This window comes from Epinephelus moara, chromosome 22 (assembly GCF_006386435.1).
Source record: "Epinephelus moara isolate mb chromosome 22, YSFRI_EMoa_1.0, whole genome shotgun sequence".
NCBI lineage: Eukaryota > Metazoa > Chordata > Actinopteri > Perciformes > Serranidae > Epinephelus > Epinephelus moara.
The window spans coordinates 16,551,361-16,570,974 of NC_065527.1; the positions used below are offsets into that span (position 1 = coordinate 16,551,361).

The 19,614-nt window shown below is 40.5% G+C and overlaps 1 protein-coding gene across 2 annotated transcripts in view; it reads left to right on the forward strand.

The window, feature by feature from the left end:
• LOC126383582 (uncharacterized) overlaps window positions 1-19,614 on the forward strand; it is a 61,052-nt gene that overhangs the window by 35,504 nt on the left and 5,934 nt on the right. For both annotated transcript variants that reach the window (XM_050034115.1, XM_050034116.1), the window contains 18 exons: window positions 2,646-2,747; window positions 2,852-2,900; window positions 2,998-3,078; window positions 4,585-5,238; window positions 5,399-5,535; window positions 8,952-9,047; window positions 9,207-9,264; window positions 9,411-9,517; window positions 10,722-11,619; window positions 12,364-12,485; window positions 12,584-12,688; window positions 12,838-12,895; window positions 15,279-15,413; window positions 16,173-16,355; window positions 16,575-16,895; window positions 16,973-17,050; window positions 17,151-17,284; window positions 17,384-17,512. In XM_050034115.1, the coding sequence (XP_049890072.1) occupies window positions 2,646-2,747; window positions 2,852-2,900; window positions 2,998-3,078; window positions 4,585-5,238; window positions 5,399-5,535; window positions 8,952-9,047; window positions 9,207-9,264; window positions 9,411-9,517; window positions 10,722-11,619; window positions 12,364-12,485; window positions 12,584-12,688; window positions 12,838-12,895; window positions 15,279-15,413; window positions 16,173-16,355; window positions 16,575-16,895; window positions 16,973-17,050; window positions 17,151-17,284; window positions 17,384-17,512 (3,447 nt within the window). The remainder of the gene's footprint in view (window positions 1-2,645; window positions 2,748-2,851; window positions 2,901-2,997; window positions 3,079-4,584; window positions 5,239-5,398; window positions 5,536-8,951; window positions 9,048-9,206; window positions 9,265-9,410; window positions 9,518-10,721; window positions 11,620-12,363; window positions 12,486-12,583; window positions 12,689-12,837; window positions 12,896-15,278; window positions 15,414-16,172; window positions 16,356-16,574; window positions 16,896-16,972; window positions 17,051-17,150; window positions 17,285-17,383; window positions 17,513-19,614) is intronic.

The following is a 19,614-nucleotide window of genomic DNA, read 5'->3' on the forward strand; positions in this document are numbered from 1 at the left end:
CCACAACTTATTTACCCTTGTTGGATTATGGAGACCTGCTTTTTATGAATGCTCCTGATCAGTTTTTAAAGAAATTGGATACTGTATACCACTGTGCTTTGTGTTTTATTACTGGTTGCAGCTGTCGTGTACATCACTGTTCCTTATATGCCATCGCACATTGTCCATCTTTGTGTGTTCGTAGACTCTCTCACTGGCTGACTTTTATTTATAAATCTATTCTTGGACTTCTGCCTACATATTTGTGTTTACACATGTGTAGAAACCTCAGCCAATTTGGCCTGCGTTCTCAGGGCATCATACAGATGCAGGTCCCGAGAGTCAGAACTGAACTGGGCAAAAAGGCTTTTAAATTTTCTGCCCCGTCTACCTGGAACGATGTGCAGAAGGACTTGAAACTGACACATCTTGTAACTCTGGGGGAATTCAAGACAATTATAAAAGACAGAGAATTAAGTTCAATTGGATCTTGTGATTGCACTGTGTAATCATGTAATCCCACTCTGGTTTTCCTGTAGTGTGTGATCGTATTTTATTTGTGTCTTGTGTGTTTGGTGTAACCATTTTGCTTTTGTGCCGCCGTCTTGGTCAGGTCACTCTTGGAAAAGAGGTTTTAAATCTCGACTTTTTACCTGGTTAAATAAAGGATATTGATTGATTGATCCCTATGTTTCCAGGGTTCTATGTTTCCCGGGTTCTATGTTCCCCACTTAACCCTGCAAAAAAGCTTCTATGTTACCCACTTGGTTGAGCGGGCCACATAGAACCCGGGAAACATAAAACCTTTTTTGTGTAAGCGGGGACCATAGAACCTTTTTTGCAGGGTTAAGTGGGGAACATAGAACCCGGGAAACATACAGTAGAACCCTGGAAACATAGATACGCTCCCACCGATAACGCTCGGTGATGCGCTAATCGATAACTAATGAGCTAACGTTAGAAAAGCTACAAGTGAACTAAGCTAATGCTAGCCGACTGAGCATGTCTTGCTAATGCTGGCAAAACCTATGAATTAACATCAGTGGCATTTTAAAAGTTCGAGGGGCATTTGTATTTTGCTTCTATCCAGTTTTATTTTACTCATTTTAATTTAAAAAGCAATTTATGGTATACATTTACTTGGCTAACATTAGCTAGCTCAGTGATGTGTTGCAACTACAAGTGCTGTTGTTGCCAGAGGAGGACAAGATAAGGTATGTTAATGTTATTTGCACTAATAGTGCATAAGCCATGGACTGAAATGATTTACTGGATACTAAGTGTTACAGGGTAAAAAAAACCCCCAAAAAACATGCAGATAAAAAAATAAATCTTTTAATGCCGTATGCTTATTTTCCACATAAACCACAGTTAGGACAGTTGTTTCAGTTGGTCAGATGTGCTCTCCATAATCAAACAGAGCTTTCTTGTGTAAAATGTATTAAAAATAAATAGGTTAATTGAGACAATAATTGAATATACCAGAGTTGTAGTGCAGAAAATTTGCAAACTTTTTTATGTTATGGTTTGGAAAAAAATTGCAAGGTTAATATAGCATATAAAAAAACCATGTTCATCCATAGGTGACTTTATAATACATTCAGTAATGAGTATGGACAGCGACACTGCTGTTACAGAAGTTAATTATACTGCATAAAGTACAAAAACTACTGTAATTACTTCTGTAGTACTTTTAAGCATACTTGATTATTGATTATTATTATCATTCACAATTTGTTTCCTAAACGGTTATAAATTGCTATACTATAATGTATCACCATCCAGTGCTAGTTGTGATATTATTATGTAAAGTATATGCTGTTTTTCTATTGGTCTTAAGTAGTATCTGCTAATGCAGTTTGTTGATTATAGTCCCATTTCTTTCTGGGGACAATAAAAAGTACACAAATAAGTACAGTGATGTCAAGAAATGAATGTCTGAATATCTGTGGTATATTAGATATTGCATACAAGTGAGTGTGATGGAAAATTCTGGTATTTAACCTATAATGTGTTTTGCATGTGTTGTATACCCATGTCCTGAGGTTACTTGTTTTGATGAAACTGAACTTCTCACCTAATGATATGTGTTGCTCACTTAAACCCCTAATGTGACAGCAGTGTGAGATACAGCAGGGGCCAAATGGAAGCAGATTAAAGGTTATGAGCCAGGGAGGCTCCAACAACAAGTGTCCTTGTGGGCCTCAAGAGATGTTGTCTTAGGGATGCTTACTGCAGAACCACCTGCTTGCTATCTATTTTGACTATTGACATGCATGTGTTTTGGGAACTATAAAGATAGCATAGCTGAAGAACATCTAGGCACTGACTCACTGACTAACTGTTCATGCGGTTGTATGCGTGTGACTCCATTTATTAATGCTTATTAAAACTCAAGAAAGACAGCCGACATGTGAAGACTTTTTTCTTTAAACTGTTTATTAAATAGAGTTGTTTTGCCACCACAAAACTGGCGACCACGAAGGGACACTCATCTGTGAGTGAATTGTGAAATTCTGGACTGAAGGTGTGAAGACTATGTACACAGCAAGAGCCGGCGCTCTTACAGCCTCAAACTCCCCCACAAAGGTGTGTTTAAGTGTAGCAGAAAAATTCTGACTGTTAACTGGACTAAACATTTGTGTATTTGTGGTTTGTGTGTGTAGAAGTGTTTCCACCGGGTCTTCAACAATTCAAGCACCAGTGCAGAGACCTTACTGGACTTGGCAATACAGGCAGGATGGTCTCACCTGTTATCAGATGTACAGGTATTTTGAACCATGCACTGAGTTTCTGCACTATCTCCATGCTATGTAGCATTTCCTCTAGGCATGCATTGATGTTTTTATCTCCATATTTTCTGCCTTCAAAGATAGTACAGTTGGACAAGCCCATCTGGGAGCCATGCAGCTATGAGAAAGGTGAGTATTCGTAATGCAACGAATGTTTCATGTCTGTAAATGTGAATTATTTTCCTGACTATTCTTATACTGTTACTTATGTTGTGTTTTGTTCCAGCAATAAAGATCCTGAAATCTGTAAAGAAGAAAGAAGGAAAAACAGAGTTAATACCCCCAATATGTCTTAAAGAAAAGCTGGGTATGTCAAGCCAATTATATAATTATAATATTGATAAACTTTATTTATGTAGCACCTGTCATGCATGAAATGCATCACAGGCGCTTTACAATAAAGGCATTATAAGCACTGAGCGTGTCACATGAAAATAGACATAATGAACATAAAACAAGCAAACAAGGCAATCCAATATAAAAGGACATTTAAAAACAGTTTTAAACATGGATTAAGTGATTCAGCAATTTTCATCTAAAAGTGGTGGTGATTTGAGAGTTTATTAATCCAAATCTCATATAGTATTTTTTCTTGTGTCACCTTTTAGACCTTGCGTTTATTAATAATCAGAGCCTATAATTCTGGGCACAGACTCACCAACAGACATTGATTAACCGAAATAAGCATCTCTCAGATTAACCCAGAATGTCTTTTAGCAAAATCCTAAATGATGGAGTTGTTTTTCCCCCCACCTGGAACTTTATGCTCTGCTATTTCTCCTGTAATCATCACACTGTAACCTGTGACAGGCTGTTATGATACCAGAACTATTGCACATTCACATACAGTGGAACTGTATTCCAAACTGAGGGCAAAACACCCAAAACACAAGCAGGAAGTGCAGACGGCTGCAGTAAAGGGCTGGCAGAGCATCACCAGGGAAGAAACCCAGCATCTGATGATGCCTATGTGTCCAACACTTCAGGCAGTCATTGACTGTAAAGGATTTGCAACCAAGTATTAAAACTGACTGTTTAATTGATGATTATGTTAGTTTGTCCAAATACTTATGAGCCCTTAAAGTTGGGGGACTGTGTGAAGAAATGGTTGTAATTCCTACACGGTTCATACTACATTTTTGAAAAAAGCCTTAAATGAAAGCTGAGAGTCTGCACTTTAAGCAGGTATTCATTGTTTCATTTAAAACCCATTGTGGTGGTGTACAGAGCCAAAATGACGACAACTGTATCATTGTCCAAATAATTATGGACCTGACTGTATATGTAGTTTTTTTGTCCAGCCGCGAGCATCACATAGGTTTACATTACCAAAGGTTTATGATAAAATCACTTGAAGACATCTTCTCCTGTGTGCACATGGCTAGAGAGATTGTGCCGCTGCCAGAGGAGCCGCTGAATGAGTTCCCTCTGAGTGGTAACTCGCTAAAAGAGTCCAAGAAGTCTGGGGCTGTTCATAAAACATTCAGGACGCCACAGTTTATTCCACACTGCTGAAGCTGCTCCTCTTTTTGGAACCACCGCGGAGTCTGTAATGATTTCGCTTTCTGCCATGCTTGTTGTTGCCGTGGGTAACGGTATACTTGTTCAATATGTGAACAAGTCAAAATACAGCGAGTATCACAATATAAATTTTACGCATCATATTAAAATCATACTGGTATTATTATGAACGAGATGATGTGGCACACCTCCACCAGTGCGAGCTGGCTTCCGTGATTTCTATAGGTAGTGTTTTCCATAGCTTTGGATGATTATAATTAAATGCATCTTTAACATCATGTGTATTTCTCAGTTCCTAGAGAAACCTCGGAAAAAGACAAGGACCATGTGAGAGACAATAGTGAGAAACACAGCAGGACGATGGAGGGGTGTGAGAAAACTTTGAGTCAAAACTCCGACAGTGATGAGACAACCCTGAAAAAGATGTCAGTAGAAGTTGGTGCTGATGTCTCCAGTGCACATTGTGTACAAAGTGGAGAAAACACAGAAAAGGGAGACAACAAGGAGACTCCCACACCAAGTGATGAAGAATCAAAGAGAGGAGATGTGACCTCAAAAACTAGTTCAGAGGAGATACAGAATGCGGGAAGGGAGACATGCCAGGGAATAAAGGAGGAGAAGATAAAAGAGCCTACATCAAGAAAACCAACGGATGGAAGTGATGGAACAGAGGCCGGAATACAGACAAGCAGAAGTATCACACAGAAGAGGAAATTCTCACAGGAGGGCACCTGTCCTGCTATGAATGTAACACAAGACATGGACCATAAAAGGCAGCGGTTCACCTCCAAAGAAGACACACCTCATAAAGAACCCCAAAATTTGCCAGGTAACGCACAAAATGTGTCTGAGCCTGTGGCTGTTACAGCATCCGCTAGTATGAACCAGCAACCAGGAGAGAAGTTGTGGCAGTATCTTAGCAAGAAGAGCCGAGATCCTGTTGTTGGTGAGTTTCTTTCTTTCTTTTTTCTTTTTTTTTTTTTTTGAGACGTAGTCCATTGTTTTACCTAATTGAGCTTCATTCTTTTTCTAATAAAATAGGAACATTTCAAGCCTAGGGGGAAGATTTCTAACACAGTATTAATAGTGAACAATATATCTTCTAGGCTTAAGTGCACTTCTTGAATGCAACAATGATGAGCGTGACCCTCTCTACCTCTGTGAGTGCTGCTCTCTGAAGATCCCAGAGAAGGACATCATCAGCCATGTCACCGGAGTCTACCACCAGAGGATGTATCTGGTGGTGAGTAAATGTTAAAGAATGGGTTCGGATTATTTTTTAAATCTGTGTAGGTAGAACTCCCATATGTGATGTGTACATTGAAAGCCTCAGGCCCCAGTCAGACACAGCGTGTTAAAGTAGCCGGGGGGACTTTTTCATCATAGTGAAGCGATTCTCTTAGGGCTACCATCCTCACTACCCCTTCAGAGCAGGTTGCAACGACTGGTCTTTACTAAGCCTAGTCCTAGCTGCTAAGTCTCTCTTTGTTAAAACCAGTCTTTAGAATTGACTTTACGATAGTTGCACCAACCACTCTTCAGCATTGTCTTAGTTACGCCTTGTCTTACTGATGGATGCATGTTCGTGTGAATGCCTATGCCACTGTGGCTGCTGTCTAGCAGTGCATGCGTTGTTATGATACGTACATGTTCTTGCTGTCTTGCTAAAGTGTAGCTTATCATTTATCATCGGGGGTGGTGTTATTATGTAGCATCCGAAAAAAATAAAAGGACTTTTCATGTACATCGAGATTCAAAAATTAACAGACCTGTGCAGGAGTGGTGTGTCTGTGTTTGGACGGACAGTTTGTTGTTAGCAGTGGTATTAAAGAGTAAGGATGACACTAGCATCTGATCGAACCGATCACACATTTGCAGCTAAGTTTACGTTATTTGTGAAGGAGTATTTTTTGGGGGGTCTTCCTTGTGTAAGCTAAAAGTAATACTTCACAGCTTTGTTTAAGGTCACCCTCAGGTCAGTTGTCATTGTTCAAAAAGTTGGTGGTCATGCACGGCTGCTTCTTTGAAAGTAATAATCCATCTTCTGACTCCCAGCCATTACGTGTGACCCCAGTCACAACTTAGAATGCCACGTTTGGACCAACTAAACCTAAGACAAGACATAAGCCCTGTCTTAGTGACCCACGGATGTATAAAGAGAGCTGTTCACAGTGTTGATGGCGGAGCTTGTTTATTCCTATCTAAGTTGCTCAGTGGTGCATGCCACAATAGAAGTTTGTCTACCCAGGTGTAAAACTACCTGGATCTTTCTTCAATGGGCCCATAGAACATGTGCACTAGAGACTTTACCGACCGAACAGCTTACTTCTGCCTTTTGGTTTAGTGCTCCTGTAAGGTTAGGATGCTCGACTTCAGAAAACACTGAAATGAGGAGACTTGGAGAACTACGGAGAAAGGTTATAGCCAACGGGATCACTTTAATTGCAGAACTCAGTATACAGGTTGTAGGTACAACAGTACACCAGTAGAAACAGCAACACAGCGAAACAGCCCCGAACAGTCAACCTTCAAATGCCTTTATAGTGGGCATCTGTTCGTTCATGTGCATGTGAGTGTGTGTGTGTGTGTGTGTGTGTGTGTGTGTGTGTGTGTGTGTAGGGACACGCTTGGGTCATATTCCCTGGGAATCCAATGTTGTCCTGCTTCCTTTGTTTGTTCCTAAAGCTGGACTTCGTGCGCTAATATTTTCCTGTCTTCTTTGTTTCTCTCAGAGCTGGATCACACGTGTCCTTATCATCTCAAAAATTTTTCCTATTGCGAAACTTGGCTCATCTGTTCCAACGGTCAGGTCACCCTAACCCAGAACATTCTACCTCATCGACCAATAATCGGCCCCGCCGATAATATCGGCCGATATTCAGCATTTTTATGATAATCGGCATCAGCCGTTTTTTCCACCGATAGCCGATAAAATACGTTTATTTTAATTAAAATAAGTTTATTTTAATTAAAATAAGTTTATTTTAATTAAAACACGCTCCTTTGGCTCTCATGCAGCCGTCTCTCTCTCTCTCTCTCTCTCTGCCTGTCTGCCTGAAGTCTCCACTCTGTGCTGTGTAACAAATGTCCCGCCTACAGCCCCCACTGATTGGCTACACGGCACAAGTGAGTGACAGCCAATCAACACTGAAGCTAGATGCAGGCAGCGCTGCAGGCACACAGAGAGAGAGGAGCAGAGAGAGGATTGTCCGTGAAGCAGCAGTTTGATGTTTGAAGGCAAGGCAACAGAAAATGTCAAAGTTGCAATAAGAAATCCTCTATGCTGAAGTTTTAAAGACACCACTGTTGATGCTTGATAAACACGCCATCTTCATACTGTATCTCAGTGTCTGCCCCCCCCCTACGCGGTTGCTGGCGAGTCGCAACGGGCAGCCATTGGAAGCAATAATGTCGTCTAAAACTACTTCACATCGGCTACTAAAGCTAATGGACATGTAGAAGTTTACTTCAGTGCATTTCAGCTGTGTATGGTCGGTATGGCGCTTGCTTGTGTGTGTGTGTGTGTGTCTTCTCAGCGCGACTGTGTGTGTGTGTGTGTGTGTGTGTACGTGTGTACATGCACGCTAGCTTCAGCAACTGATGTGAAGTTGTTTTGTAGGCTTCATTAGTTCATTTAGACATGCATTTAAAAAGTAAAAAGTTTAAGTTTATCATTTATTTTATTTTATTTATATACTTTATTAATCCCCCTGAGGGGAAATTCAGTTTTTACTTGGCATTAAAGTAAAAGTACTCATTTTGCTGAAAAAATGATGGTATATTAAATACATGTAATTACAAATTACTTTTACTAAACTACTAAAGCTATCAATAAATGAAGTGAGCCAAGGTTCCTGTTCCTGCCACCTATATTGGTTTGCACTTAATCAGGCTGGATCAGATGTACCTGAGAGAGAACATCAGACATCATTAATTAACTGTTATTCATATATCGTAAGAGTAGAAAGTAAGTAAAACAATTCTCTATTAAATATAGTGGAGTGGAAGTGAAGTAGCATCAAATGGAAAAGTAAAGTACAAGTACCTTAAAAATTATCCTTTAGTAAAGTACAAAAACAAACAAACAGTATACTGTTGTATTCAGTCTGATCCCAGGTGTGTTATTCTAAATTTTGACACCAAAATTTTAATTTTTACTGCAAATGAATATCGGTTCTAAATATCGGTTATCGGTTTCCTTGACTACTAATAAACGGTATCGGTATCGGCCCTAAAAAACCCATATTGGTCGATCCCTAGCCTCTACACTCCATAACTTGAATGGGGATGAAATTATTTAGTCATGTGGCTCTCACAGACTTTTAAAATGTTATCAGATCGAATGGGTCAAATCCCTTTAGTGACATGAGTCATTTCACAGGGTTTTTTTATGCTCAAAATCATTTATCCACTGACTGACAGACAGCTTTTTTCCAATATAAGTCTATGGTGAAAAAGTCTTTTTGAGCCAGATGGCATCACACAATGGACCCAGAGGCTGTAGTTATACAGTTTGGTCAACATGTCAAATTGGCTTCAAAGTCTGGCGCACTTCCTGGGGGTCTGATGCAACCGGCCCCAGAACATTTTCTTCTGTTTTCTACTTTCTATCTGTTTTGTAGTAGTAATGCTTTCTCATGTGTATGTTTTTCATATTAGGTGTTACAGAAACTCTCACCAGGGATGCACCAGAGGGACTCAGTCAGACGTTTGGCTGAATTCTTTGAACAAGAAAATGGATATGGAGAAGCTGAGGTTTGGTCCTAGTCCTTTTATTTGTGGATATTGTTGTATCTGTCACTTCCTAAACTAAAGCCTAGTTCACACATACACAGGTGTATTTTAAAATACAAATATAAGAATATATATATACAGTTTAATAAAAGGTTTTTAAAATGTATTTCTGGACTCCAGGCTGTTGATCTGGATGACAAGACTTTCAATAAAATCTCACAGCAAGACTTCAAATCAGGTAAGGCCACATCTTTCCATAATTTTGAGTGTTGTTTGTACTTTATAGTTTTGTTTTAAGCTAATGTGATTCAGTCAACAGGTGAAAGCAAAAGTCAGAACATTTACCGTACACCATGTCTTCTGTATTTTCCATCATGTACACAGCCATACAGACAGTGAAGGCCCTTAAGAATCAGCAGGACAGTGAGCATGATCTTCCCTCGACCTCAGCTTCGCCTGGCGTTCAACCTACCTACCAGGACAACTACCAGGTCAGTCAATTTGGCATCCATCAGGTTGACAAAATTATTTTCTGCTGTTTGTATATGTCCTACAGAAGTCAAACTAAATATTAAGCTGATGAAACAGATAACGAGATAACTGTTCTAAGTGTAGTGGGGGGGGGGCATCAGTCACCTGCCATTGTTGTACGAGTAGCATAGGTCTGAGAGAGAAAGACATAAGAGCAAACTTTTCTTTTGTCTCTTTGTGATAAGTCTTTATTCCTTCTCTGAATGTGGGAGGTTTTTACGGGTCCGTGAGCACAGGGCAAGTGGAAGTTTTCTTGACTTTTTATTTTAAAAACTTAAAAAAACTGTTTGATCATCACATTCAAGACTTCCTTTCAATCAGTTTGTGGTTCGATCAATCAGAGCTGATCAGATTAGATCAATGGATAAGATAAGAGGAGCAGCTGCTGCAGAGACGAGTGAAAGCAAAGTTTCTTCAGCCGCTGATACAAACGGTAGACCCAGCATTGGACCACAATGAGCGTGATTTCCATGGGAATGCAGCCCGATTCATCTGAAATAATCTAAAATATGAGGGATTAGCGAGTCGCATAGTGTAGCACCAAGCTAGCCTGATTTTCAGAGCTCTTAGCTAACGTTTCGTCAAAATGATTCTTTTTACAGGCCGTGCTTGCAAGCTGCTAAAAATATCAAAGTGATTGACGCACACTTGCTTGTGAAAGTGAGCAGTAAAGCTCCATAGAGCAGAGCTGACCGCCCTCCTCACAAACTTGACAGCGCTCTTCCTAATTTCAGTAGTCAGCTAAGCTAGCTAACTGGGTAACCTCACTATTGAAAGACTGAGTTGATTATCAAAACGATCAATAACACCGTATACAAAAACGAATCGTAAAGGTTAGAGGTAAGGTAACATTACCACAAATTGAACACGAAGTAAAATGACTTGCAGTTTGTACATTATCCAAGAAAGGAATAACCTAGATTATGCTGCCCCCTTGTGGAGATCCCAATATATCATGAAGCAGTCAAACTGAACTATACTGTAATACAACTATACCAGCTGCTACAACAATGACAGCTCTATATTGGCCAATATGGCTCATAGATTCTACAATCTCTATAGATGGCAACAAAAAACGTAAGCTGGGCATCTCTACTTTGTAGCTCTTTAAAAACAGAAAAATAAGCAATCAGCTGAATACAGTTGTTTCATTTCATTTCATAGGTGGTGAATATGGAGATTGATGATGATCCAGAAGACTCTAAGGCACAGCCATCCTCAGAAACCACCTCCGATGAAACCAGAGTCCCTCGTGAATCAAACAAAGACGTCTCAGTGACCCATATCAAAGTGTCTGCGTCAGCTGAGAACGTTAACACCAACATGACTGTTTGCAGAGGTAGCGAGAACAAAGTCAAAATCATTTCAAACACAGCTGTGGGACTTTTAAAAACAGCAACCACTTCCAAAACAGTGGGGACCTCCCAAACTGCAGCAGCTTTAGACTCTACTGTAACCACCACATCCATGACGGCCATCTCCAAGTTTACAGACAAATCTTCCAATTCTACTCCGGACACCACCAAATCAATGGCACCCTGCTCCCGACATACAGCTGCAACCTCCAGCTGTACTACAGCAAACACCAAATTGAGAGAACCCGGCTACAAATCTACAGCAAGCTCCATCCCATCAATGTCCAAACCACTTGAAAACAGAACTGGAGCTGCAGCCAAAGTTCCAGCAACTTCGCACAAAACTGCCACCGCCCCTAAATCAGAATCCACAGTAGTGCGTGAAGCCGCCTGCAGAACTGCATCCAAATCAGAAAACGCCTCCAAAAATTCTGAAAATGCATCCAAAACTGCGGTTGCATCTCAAACTATGGGGACATCTGTAGCCACTGCTAAAATGTCTAAAACGTTGGTTGCATGTGAAAATACTGCGGCCTCTGTCAAGACTGCACCCATGAAGAATTCAGTGAGTTCGGCTTCTGATGTTGCACCAAATGCTGCTAAGAGTAAGACACCTGCAGCTCCCCACCTCACTGCCAGGTCTGAAAACAAGAATCCACACACAGACCCATCACATACAAAGACAAGTCAAAGCCTTCCCAGAATTGGTAAGTATTATTATTTGCACTAATAGGCCACTTTATTAGGTACACCTTGCTACTACAGTATATTGACTTCAGAACTTCTTTAATTCTTTGTGGCATAGATTCAAGAAGGTGCTGGAAACATTCCTTTGAGAGTTTGGTCAGTGTTCACATGAAATGACACGGTTGCAGATTTGCTGGCTGCACATCCATAATGCGAATCTCCCGTTCCACCACATCCTAAAGGTGCCCCATTGGATAAAGGTGTGGTGACTGTGGAGGTCATTTCAGTATAGTGATCTCAGAGATTCATCTGACAAGGCAATATCTTTCCAGTCCTCTATTATTCAATTTGGTCGGGCCGTGCCATTTGTAGCCTGAGTTTCATGTCCTTAGCGGACAGGAGTGCTGGGGTGGACTGGCACAAAAAGTTGGCCCAGGCGTTTTGGCCATGACCAGCCAACCAGAATTGATCGCACACGATAAAATGACCTGGTGATGCTGATTCATGTAACCATAGTAACTCTCTCCCGCCTGCCTGCTCACAGAAAGAGAGGAGAGGAAGAGACATGTATGTGTATGTCTGCAATTGAAATGCATCATGTTGCTGCCATGTGATTGGCTGATTAGATATTGGCTATAAGTATAGTCGGGCAGGTGTACCTAATAAAGCTGGTGAGTGTATATTGGAAAAATCACTCGGCAAGTTTTTAAGAATTGTCTCTATCTAATTTAATCAGTTGTCTGCATTGTTTGTTTACTTTATAGGCTTAAACCAGTTGATTGCAGTGACGTGTCAAGGAAGACGGCAAGTCTACTGTCAGCTGTGTTCAGTCAGGTTGCAGCAGTCCAGTCATATGTGCGAATTTATCCACGTGTTAGGCTATTTGGTTTGTACTTTATAAGTCTCATTATAGAAAATATAAGAAGCTTGTAAAGCAGGGCAGTATAACAGATGCTAACTGTGTGCTTCTAATGATCTTGCTAGAATATGCGCTACCCTGGCTGGATTGCCAAGTCTTATGGCCAAATCGTTGAGAAAGCAAACCACTTGGCTGAGGTTGAGAAGGACATAAGATCCCATGACATCAAGGTGATCCACTCGAGTCTTCTTAAACATTCAAAATGACCCCAAATTGACACTGTGTGTGGTTGTTAATCTGCTTTAAGGCAGCTTTAAAATCAGCTTGTTATTGCTTTTAATTACAATTGTATGAGTGTTTTTGTCGTTCTTTCTGCTAGAGACTGGAAGTGAAGATTGATGAGTACAAAGAGCTGGCTAGACTTTCAGAGGATGAAGGTAAAGATATCCCAATAACTCCCCAAAAATCTAATTCAAAGTGACAGAAAATGTAAAAAAAAATAAAAAATAAAAATAAAAATAATGACCAAGAGCAGCCCGACTGCTATTTGTAAAACTGTTCAGCAATATTAGTGCAGAACTAGTGGAACTATCCAGGCACAGCACAGTACGGCTGTTTTTTATAATTAGTGAAAAAGCCTGTATTCCTATAAAGTGTGATTGTGATGTAAAACTATATTTAAAATAGAAAATATATTTGTCAATTAAAAATAAATTGTTAAAATAAGGGATTTCATAAGATGTTTTTAAAAAAAAAAAAAAAAATGTCATTAATCCCTGAATTACAGTTAATAACTGATTAATCACACATTTTTAATCGCAGGTTTAAAATTCCTTAGTTTTGTATTTCAAAACAGTTTTGAAGTCCATATTAACAAGGTAAAGCAATTCTTACCAGTGTAATACTTCATGATCTTGTTTTTTCGATTTATTACTCCCAAGTTAGTGCTGCACTGCTATAACAGTGTGGTCGAAGAGACAAAATAGCAGCATGCAATTAACCCCTTGGTTCAGGTCCACTTGTCCCTTTAGGGGACAACATAGCATTTTTCCTCAGGAGAAAAGTGGTGGGAGGGCGCTGGGGAGCGCTTCATCCCAGCCCTTCATAAAGAAAGCACTTCCAGCTTCTTATTCTCTGCGCATTCTCTGCGCATGCACTGGTGCGTGTAATTTTTGAAATTACATGCACCTCACTTTTTTTTACCTGCACCAGTTAGTGTAATTACACTTCTTTGTCCGTAACGCTGTCACAGCTGTGGCTAGGGATGGGTATCATTAAGATTTTATCGATACTACTACTCTTATCAATGCTCCTTATTGTTTGGTACTTTATCGATACTCTTATTGGTTCTTTTTCTTTACTAAATAATTGCTTTTTAGAAAATATATTAATTTAGAAACAAACAAATTCAGAGCAGGACTATTGAATATTCAATGTAATTTTTACAACTGCAAATAATATTCCTGATGTCAAAATACTGAGTGAAGTTTAGTATTTTTCAGTCACTGTAAGTCATTCCTCATGCCCGATCTCCTGTCCTGTCCTCCTGTGCTCTGTCTTGCTCCCACTCTGCTGATGCGATACATTGTGTGCAGGTAACATTAGTGTTGGTAGAGAGAGGAGGGGCTGTTTCTCTTAGCCAGTAGCTTAGTTTGAATGTGTTTTCCCAACTTTAAGGATTTTAACGGTTACACTACATACAGACAGCTGTCACTTTTTGTCACATTTGTAACAATTCACTATTAGCCAAACTATGTGCTGTCCTTGTGTAAAATATAATGTTAGCAGCAGTGGATTAGGGACTTGAAAGAAAGCAGAAGAAAATATCTGCATGTTTACATGTTTATGTTTGCTGACCACGAGTATCGATAAAGTACTGGCTTTTTACTCAAAGGTTTAATTGCACCTACAGTAATGAGCTGTGGCTGCCGTCAACTCGAGTAATTTTTGATTTATCTCCACTTCCTTTCCATTATGGCCTCTCTGCTGTTCACTGACTTTACCCATCCCTAGCCGTGGCAGGATTCAGTCAATTCATATGTGCATGCAGATCTCCATCAGGTTCATACAGAGTTCAAATATTACAGATATAACCCTTAAAGGGGAACTAATGTTGTCCAGTAAGTTTTCCTATTTTCCGATCTACTTTTGTCTAAATGAGTGATAGGATGTTCAATATTTGACATTTCTCCAGTATGAAGCTAGGGCTGACCTGCCTGCAGCCCGTGAGCGCATGTTAAATAATAGGGCACTCAGACAGCGTCAAACAACGTCAAAATGCGTCCACTAAAAGTGCAATTTTTTCACACAGATAGGCTCGGATTGTTAGTATACGGTAATTATCCGACAACATAACGGAAAGGAGAAATGAACGTCTGTGTTTATCTTTAGCTGGATTCGGACATGTTTCTCTGCCTGTTGTTGCTCCCTCTCTCTCCTCGTCCGCTCTTCAGTTTCAATGAGCTCTGCTTATACTATGACAATTTTCCTAAAATTGGATTTTAAAAATCACAATATATCACCTTGCTTGTAGTATCGCAATATGTCCCAAAATATTGAATCATCATTGTATCATCGCCAGACTCTTGCCAATACACAGATGAGTGCTTGCTGAAATTATTAGCTACAGTTTAGTTTTGGTAAACCTATGCATGTGTACAGTATCTGTCCCATTTGTATTTAAAGAAACATCTTCTGATAAATGATCGGCTCTCCAGGAAAATTACTCACAGATTTTTACTCATATTCATGACAGTGGATTGTTTTCTTCATACAGTATGCTCATTTGTTTTCATTCATTCTCTCGCTCTTTATTCTCAGCTATTGAAAAACTGAAAGAAAAGTTGATACAGAGAGACATGGACCTGTCATCGCCCTCCTCAACTGATACTGCAGAGCCTTGGAGACAGCAAGTTCCCTCTTCCAGTCCATGGGAAATTTCAAGCCCAGATGATGGTAAATTCAAGTGTCCTTTCTAAGCACTATTCAAGTTGTATCTGTATCTTTCACCTTTAATACATTTCTGAGTGGATCTTTGTTGTTTTTGGACATATTGTTGCCCCAGCTGAGGTATATTAGGGGTTTTAATTTTTGATAACTTGAGAAACTCACGTGTCTTTTGTGGTGTTATAAGAAGACCTGTGAATGAGGCACAGACGTGTGGATGGCCTTGAATGTTAACAGGAGGACTTTATATTGAATACGGAACTGAACCGGGAGCCAGTGGAGCAGTTGGAGGACAGGAGTGATGTGGTGGATGGAGGGGGTTTGAGTAATGATACGGACAGCTGAGTTCTGGACCAGTTGAAGTTTATGGAGGGATTTGTGAGGGAGGCCGAAGAGGAGAGAGTTACAGTAATCAAGACGGGAAGTGACGAGGCTGTGGACAAGGATGGCGGCAGTGTGGGGGGTAAGTGAGGGGCGGAGACGATTGATGTTTCGTAGGTGGAAGTAGGCAGACCGGGTAATGTTATTGATGTGGGAGTGAAAGGATAGTGTGCTATCAAGGATGACGCCCAGACTCTTAACCTGGGGGGAGGGTGAAATGGAGGAGTTATCAATAGTGAGAGAAAAGCTGTCGGTTTTGGATAAAGTGGATTTGGTGCCAATGGCGAGAACCAACACGCTTAAATACAAGATTTCAGACTCTGTGTCATGAGATATCAATTTTTTTTAAAGTCCAGACTTTTTAATATATTGCTCCTCTTAATTCAGAAATTGAATCCACTTCAGAAAAGAGAGAAACTCCTGCTGTGGGTCAATCACACAGAGCTCAGAGCATGAAGAGTTCAGAGCCAGAAGCTGACCATCTGATTTCAGACCAGCCTCATTCTTCTTCGATTGTGAATAAAAATGAGCCCATCGCAGATCCTAGCACTGAAGACACAGGAATAGCAGGTATGTCTGTTGTTTGTCATACACCTTCACCAACAGAGAATGCACTGCTTTGCTCATACTAAACATGGCCTAATATGACCATGTTGCAAATGTTGCTGTTGTTCCCCGCCTCATATGAGGAGAGGAAAAACTGTTAGCTGCTAGGCTAATCTATGCAATGTAAAATGGACTAGTTACTGGTACAAATCTGACATCTCTCTCATCCCTACCTCCCAACAGTCAAAGTGGATAAACCTCAGGGTCATGATGTGCGTCATCTTGCCACTGACTCTGCAGACAGATCTGCCCAAACCCCCAATGCATGCCAAGAGACTCCAGAGAAGAGGAAACGACAGGAGAGAAGTGATCCAAGGTTACAAGGTGGAAGGTGGAAGGCGTCTGAAGGCTCTCAGAAAACATCATCTGTAAAATTCCTCAACCCGGACCCGCCCTCTCCTGTTGCTGCAGTGACAACAGAACGGCAGAACCACCCAAAACCCAGACAGAAATCAGCAGAACATGTATCAGAACACTCACAAGAACTCCCAGTGATTATCATAGGTAGGTATTGAGCATTTAGGAGTCAGGTTTTTTTGCAATTTAATGTACTGATTTGTTATTTTGCCTGGCTGTCACAGGGCAAAGCATCGAGGGCAGCAGTAATTTGTTTAAACACTACTTGATGATGAAGGGATACGACCCTGACACAGTCATAGGTGGGTGTGTCCCTCCTTTCACAGTAAATCATTTTCATTTCCATTGGTTCGTATCATCTCAAAAGCATACAATATGCTAACGACAGTGTGTCGTCATCAGGTCTGAGCTCTGTGTGGGAGTGTCAAGGGGTATCTCTGAGTCCATTCTACCTGTGTGAGAGCTGTGCAGAGACACTCTCCATCAGTGACATCTGTTCACACGTGGTCAGCAAAAAACACCAGGAAAATTACATGGTGAGTTTCGTCTCAATAATGCATTAAAAACCTTTAAACAACAATAGTATTTAACATTTGCTCCCATGTTTTTTATCTGATATGATGCATGTGTTGCAGTGGAGGTTGAAACCTCAGTTTCTGTCCTTCATGGAGTATGACCTGCCTGAAGAGCATAAAGAGAAGATTTTTAACGGCGTTGCCGAGAGGGTGGCACAACAGGAGCGTTACAACGAGATTGATGCGCAGGTAATATGTAGGTCCATATATTGTGCATGCTATCTCTAATGTCTATAGGATCATTTGTGCAGGGCGTGGTTAACAATGTAATTAAACATATTTGTAGTCTTTTTGATAAGCACTGAAAGAAATTGTCATTTACGGTGGACAAATGTTGCAGTTCCTCTCTGACAAAAAGGAATAAGACAAAAATCTTATTCTTTCACCCAGGATTTTTTTCCAGCAGCAATGCTGAAGGGTGTGAGTTTTATTTTGAGCTGCCAGAAGATATTTAATGTGTCTGCTAACATGAGAACGGCTTAAGACACATATTTGTACATAGTAGTAGATGTCGAATTACATTTGATAAAATGCTTCCCATACCCCTTATGCCGTTCCAATGGCTCCTGCATATAGGGGCAGATTAGAGTGCGGCTCAGGCTACATTTTCCTGAACCGAACCTGACCCAAGTCCAAGACAGTAATATCCGAGCACAGCCTGAACCCTACAGCCTTTCTGATTTTTAAGTCTGTGTTCAGGCGTTGTCATGTAAATAACAAATTCCAGCACTTGAATAGGCCATAGCACAACACAGCAGCATGTCATGTGGGCCAAACCCGAGCAAAATTTCTGATTTGTTATCCGAACCTGGCCCGGCCCGTCGGGTTCTGACAAGTCCCTTTGGGCTTGGGTATCCACACTCTGGGGCAGATGTAACATTTGACATCAGTGTTTCAATCAATATTGTGCCTCTAACATTGCTTGAAAAAATCTTGGATGATTGTTAACAAGTTGAACACAGATACAAGTTAGCTATATAAAAATGTATTCAAATAGTTGAAGTTTTTGAGTAATGACATCAAAACCAAAAACTGTTAGAACTGCCCCAGCTCTCCTCTGATCAACCCTGCATTTCCAGTTGCCAGAGAAAAAAACAACTCAAATTCTGCAGAAATTCAGATGAGAAATAGCTGGTATACATGAGGATGCCATGTTGGTTGTGCGGGCACAATACATGACAAAACAACAGTAAGCATAAACACTGTCAGAAAACAGCAGAGTGTATCGAAGCCTCTCTAGAAGCATTCAGTGTGGTTTGCATGTGGCGAACAAGGAGAGGTGGAGACAGCGTGCCTGCACTTGGGACAGGCAGCTGAGCTGGACGTCAGGTTAGCAGCAAACCATGAATGTAACAATGAATGTTCAGTGTGAGCTACAGTTTGTCAGAAGCACCAGACCAGTGAAGCCATTTTAGTGGCATGTAGAGAAATTGTGCTGCATGATTTGCGCCATCTGATCATCCTTCAAACTATTTAATATGAATATAGTCCAGTAAGGATTAGTGGCCAGTCGATCAGAGCACCCTTATCTGAGCATGTTCTATTTATAACCCTTGCTCGTCCCTGAATCTGTCGCCTAAAGTAGAGATAGTGAGTTAATTGTATATGGGCAGACTTTTATATTGCAGTGCTGCTGCTGAATACATATAGGTAAAGCACTGGTATTGTCACACTTAAATAATGCTCAGAGCATGTTACACAGCAAAGGGACATTCAAAATGTGAACCCTGATGAGAAGCTGCTCTTCTTTATACCTTGGAGCAGTCCCATCTTGTGTGCCTTTCTTTGTTCATACTCCTTTTAGACAAGACTAATTTATCAGCTTTGACTTTTCTGGTCGTTAATAACTAACCTCTGCTAGTTCTCCCAAAGGTCAAGGCTTGACCCCATTTGTCACCTTTCCACAAGATAAGGCTGATTCTCTCAGAGGCACTTTAGTCTGGTCTACAGCTTTACTACCGGACAAATGTCATTACTCTCCTGCAATGATGAACACTTACAAACCTTTTTGGCGATACACAATATACAGTGGTGTGAAAAAGTGTTTGCCCCCTTCCTGATTTCTTACTTTTTTGCATGTTTTCCACACTTAAATGTTTCAGATCATCAAACAAATTTAAACATTAGTCAAAGATAACACAAGTAAACACAAAATGCAGTTTTTAAATGAAGGGTTTTATTAATGAGGAAGAAAAAAATCCAAAGCTACATGGCCCTGTGTGAAAAAGTGTTTGCCCCCCAGCTCCTGTTAAAACATAACTGTGGTTGATCACACCTGAGTTCAATTTCTG